At 34.8% G+C, this 5329-nt stretch overlaps 1 protein-coding gene across 1 annotated transcript; it reads left to right on the forward strand.

Annotated features, from left to right (window-relative positions):
• The first annotated feature begins 2389 nt into the window (after positions 1–2389).
• LOC131038936 (protein S40-6) lies at positions 2390–3606 on the forward strand. Its single transcript, XM_057971546.2, has one exon. The coding sequence runs from the start codon at positions 2607–2609 to the stop codon at positions 3408–3410; it is 804 nt and encodes a 267-aa protein (XP_057827529.2). The 5' UTR covers positions 2390–2606; the 3' UTR covers positions 3411–3606.
• The last annotated feature ends 1723 nt before the right edge of the window (positions 3607–5329 follow it).

Below are 5329 nucleotides of genomic sequence, written 5' to 3' on the forward strand. Positions count from 1 at the left end.
TTAGACTTCTATAATAACTTATAAAATTTAGGCAGATTTGATCTAATCATATATAAACTATTATGGCAATTTTTTATTTAAAAAATTCAATAAAATAAACAGTTTGGCAATATAAATAAGATGAAAATAAAATGTTGTAAAAATGTGGCGATTCAAGTCACTTTATAGCTTGAATTATTAGTCAAGTTTTGACTCTCAAATTTCAACTATTAGCTAATTAATTCTATTAGATTTTCACAATCCATGATCATGATAAACAACTTTTGGATTTGATTGTGTGCAAGTTTTTAATCATCAAATATTAACCACTTAAAAAAATATTGGCCTTCATTACATTATGGTTCCTCATTTTGTGAAAAAATAATATCCAATATCAAGGAAAACTATTGGCCATCATGTTTCTTAGGAAAGCTTATCATTTGTTCAAGAAAGTTGTTAAATAATTCAATGCTATATGAAACTTTTCTTCCTTGCAATGGTATTCTTGGTCCCAAAATGTCCTAGTTGCCCACTTTAATATTGAATAGAACTATACATTGTAGTCATAAATATTGGACCAAGTTGAGTGTACAAATATGGAATTGAAAGTTGATGTAGATGCTTGAATGCTTGTTTAGAAAATATTGCACTAAACATTTGTTGTTGGTGAGAAATTAAAGCACATGCATGTTCAACCAATTAAATGCTTCTTTTTTTCATGCAATGAAATTATGAAATAATTACTCTAGGGCGTCATGTTTGCTAAAAAATAAAGGTCCACTATTTTTAGACATTCACTTGTTTTATTTGGTCATCATTTGAGTTGACCAAATAATTTATTTGGAATAATTAGACATATTATACATTTGCATTTATGAAAAATTAGATGTTTGGTTGTATTTTTTTTTTAATTATTTTCATCTACAAATTAGAATTTCAAGGCTATAGTCTTTTTTTTTTTTTTTTTTTCAAATCACGTCATCGTCCTCTCAATTATGGGTTATGTACATAACAACGATAACTAGGGCGCTGGCCCTTTACAAAGCCAAAGGCTATCAAAATTAAAAAGACCAAGCAGGGGTGCAAATCCCAAAAGAACAAAGTAATCACCTACCACTTACAATTTTAATCTCTAAATTAGTCAACTCCAAGTCAACCGATACATTGTTAACAAAAGAATTACGAAACAAATTTAACAAGTTTCGATCTCGCATACTCATGTTAAGTTATTAAGTCACATTTATTGCTATAACCATCTTACTTATAAATGATGTCCCTAATTACTACTAAATCTATTTTGGGTTCTACAATTATAATAAAAATTATGTCCTTAGTAGTTGATTGCATGCTTGCTTTACTTCTACATATTATCATATTTATATCTCATTTTGATATAAATATTCTACAACTATCTTTTCATGTTGGCTTGCTACTATTGTCCACATTATGTATGCAACTTGTATCTACATTTATAATTGAATCTTTAAGTAATTACTACAATTGCATATCTTGTACTAAAATTATAATTTTCATTTATTGTAATCTTTACAAGACCTTCAATTTCTCACATTTTAAATTACTTAATCCAATTCCTGATAATATAATTTTCTCCATTACAAAATTAATTACTAACTTTGTTGAAGTGACCCATCAGCTATAATACAAACTCATTACTTTCAATCAAAGTGCACCATAAATTGCTCTTGGATTAGAAAATGACAACTTCTTTTAGACATGTCCCATCACCTCCCTATAATACAACCACCCTTTTTCATTGAAATTTTGCACCACCCATTCTAGGGTTCACCACTGTGGGAATGGGGGGAGGTTGTGCACTAGGTAGTACCACCAATAATGAGTTACTCATGAGTTGGACACAAGTTGAAGCCAATCATGTTTGAATTAGCATAGATATATATATGACCCTCCTTTTAAATTTATATAGCTGTTATTTATTTATTTTGCTCAATAATTGTGGGCTCTCCATAAATTCCAAATTACATCATATTATGGGAGGCCTCGTGCAAAGAAATAAAATTATAGGAATAAATACATTAGATTAAGATTTGATGATCTCAATGGGTACGTTAAGGGAGAATCTCCTCCTCAGCTTTTGCTTTCCATATAATTATTTTGCCAGCCCATATGACGACACCTTTATAGGCGCGGGTCCCGCCACCTCATCAGGCCCTAGTACTGTGGGACCCACCTGTCGTACGTGGCTCAATGCAAGTGGCCTGACACCGTCCAGGCTGACAAAGTACGGTCTCCTGTGAGAGTGACGCGTGGAATGGGTCACGTGTACTTGAGAACGGACAATGCTGACGTGGTCCTTGTGGCTGGCTGCCGACGTGGCAGGCCCGATGGAAATACGGGCAGCCCGAGATTGCTCAATAAAAATGAGCGCAGGCCAAGGCTTGTGTTGGTATGAAAGGTCTGGTTTTTCTGGTTGGGGTTTTGATCTTCGGATTGTGAAGAATGGGGAGTTGCTGTAGCCGGCAGGGGATTCGATCCAGGCCGAGGGCTTTTATTGCGTGGCTGTGGAAGCGATCTGCCTCTGAATCCACTGAACCGGGAAATATTTATGTTAAGTTCTGAGATCGGGCGTTTCTTCTGTTTTGCTTTAGATGTCAGCTTTTTCTTTTAGTTTTTGCGACTTGCAGGGATTCGAAACCATGGCGTCGCATTCCGGCCGCGAAGGTTTGCTTTCGAGAAGCCTGGCCGCGGTTTCGAATCGCATGGAGCGGCTTGTCGGCCTCAGCTCTCATTATTCTTTCGCATCCGCCGGGGAAAATTCCGAGGAGCTGAGGGAGGAAGACGTGTGGCTCGCCGGCGGCGCGGATGAAGATTTCGGCGACGAGAAGAAGAAGACGAAGAATTATTTCCATTTACAGGAAGATTTCGGCGACGAGAACAAGAAGGCGACGAAATATTTTCATTTGCAGGAAGAATTCGGCGACGAGAAGAAGAAGATGAAGAAATATTTTCATTCTGGCAAAAATAGCGCTAGTATTGTGAGGCTTAGCGACGGCCTAGGAATTTCGGGGTTGTCTGTGGCGTTTGAGGACCCTGCGACTCGATCCCGCGACGTGTCGTTCATTAGCAGCTCGCGCGTCATTCCTTGTGTTGAAACCCCCGATGTGGAGGAAAAAGGTATTCTTTACCAGTCCGCACCTGTGAATGTGCCGGACTGGACCAAAATACTGGGGATTCACCATCACCATTCCGTCGACAGAAACATCTTCACAGTGGACGACGATGACATGGACGAGGAGGAGAGGCTGCCTCCGCATGAGTACCTTGCCAGAGAGCACGCCCGAAGCCACGTGGACGCCACGTCGGTTCTGGAAGGTGTCGGAAGAAAGCTTAAGGGCCGAGATTTGAGCCGGGTTCGAAACGCAGTGTGGAATCAAACAGGCTTCCTTGGCTGATATTCAAATTACCAGCAAAAGAATCTAGAAACCCTCATCAGCTAAATTTTTTACTATTTTTTTTTCTGGTTCTGTAATTGTTCTGTTACAGCTGAACAAGGTTAAAGAATATTTGTGTTGTTACAGAGAATCATAGAAACCAGTGTTTTTGCATAGTGCGCTGAAGTAAATGGAAAGTAGATGTTTAGCTTCTGTCCCTTCTGGCTCTGAATCTGCAGATATTTTCATCGTTTGCTTCAACTTTTAATGGAGCTTTACAAAGCCGTTAAGTTCAATTTCCCACGTCAAACGGCAAGTAAACAATAATTTGTTCAGATCAATAAAAACTTACACAGAAACAAGAATTTGTTTAGATAAAGAATTTGTCTGCAACTGACTGAAGTCAGAACTTTCTTGGATACTGTTTCTTTTTAATAGAAATTTGTTGTTTTTAAATATTATTCCTTTTAATAACTAAAGATGATATTTTTTTATTAATAGAAGTATAATAGCTATTTACTTTCTTGGGTCGATCTAAGAGAAAATTATTATTAATTTTAGATGATATTTAATTTAGAGATCATTAAAAATCATAGTGCAATAGTCAAAGATAATGATAGTGATATTTTGTGGATTATTATTTAAAGGTGGTCTATTTCAATTTCATGTGGATCGATGGTGTTGAGAATAGTTAGGTCAAGGTGTAGCATTGTTTATTCATTTTATGTTGAGGTTTGATTCTAACATCTTAGCTACAATTATGTTAATGTCTTTTGACCCTCTTTATTTAATGTTTCAAATCCTTTCAAAATCTAATTTTGTAAAAGTGTTGGGTTTAAATAAAAAAACTCCTTTATCTTATAATAAATAAAAAATAGTGAAGGATAAAGGAGTGATGCTCCACTTAATATATTTTTGTAATATATTATATTGTTATTATACACAAATTTCTAAGCTAATTAAATACATGCATTCAATATAGTTCAAATTAACTTGACAATATAGTTTGATTATGGAAGATTGTAGAAATTTACATGTGTGATAAATATGAAAGTTAAATAAATTAACCATATGAATATTTAGTTATAATTTTGATGTAGAAGCCCTTCTCTTGAAAATTGTTCATCAAGGTTTTAAATTTTTATTCTCTATCCAAAACCTACAAATTTGATTGTGGACAATTTGGAGTTAGATCCATACATGAGAAAGTGATCTTTGTGAGGGAGTTCATCTCGTGGTGTAATGATTAAAGCATGGAATAGTTGTTTTGTAATAATCACCCTAGTTCAAGCCATTTTTTCTTCTAAACCAATTTTTTGCAATGTTTAGCAATTCTAGTGTGCAGGCATTATTTCAAATAGTTTATATGTCTATTGTTCTTATTTTAGTTTCAACTTGTTTGAGAGAATATGGAAATCTTTAACATAACACAACTCTTTTTAAATATTGATAACAACTCCAATATACAAAATATTGCATAATATAATGCACATTATTTTTTCCCCTTCATTACGTATATATTGTTATTACAAAAATATAGTCAATAGACCACAAAAAATCCATATTTTTAATTTCAAATGGTTGACTTGCTTGAGATATGTTAACTTGCTTGATGTGGTCGAGGTGCTTCCTGCTTGCTACCCTATTGTTGACGAGCCAACATTCACTTTATTTTAGACCTGCAAACATATTTATTTGTTATTATAGGCCCCTTATGCCTCCCCAACATTTACGACAGTCTCCCATATGACAATAAGAAATGGTATGACCACATAAAGTAGTACAACAACCCAACATAAATCTTCAACTCCTTTTAACAATATTATGTTGACTTGTATTGATCCTCTATATGTGGTGCATGAGCACCACCTATGAAGGAATGAACCAAAGACAAGATGATCTTCTATTAGTCTAAAATGAATGTAATAAGACCCTATGGG

This window comes from Cryptomeria japonica, chromosome 3 (genome assembly GCF_030272615.1).
Source record: "Cryptomeria japonica chromosome 3, Sugi_1.0, whole genome shotgun sequence".
NCBI lineage: Eukaryota > Viridiplantae > Streptophyta > Pinopsida > Cupressales > Cupressaceae > Cryptomeria > Cryptomeria japonica.

What these genes read in the sequence shown, in the direction of transcription:
- LOC131038936 (XM_057971546.2), top strand. Translation starts at nt 2,607, where the DNA reads ATGTCAGCTTTTTCTTTTAGTTTTTGCGACTTGCAGGGATTCGAAACC.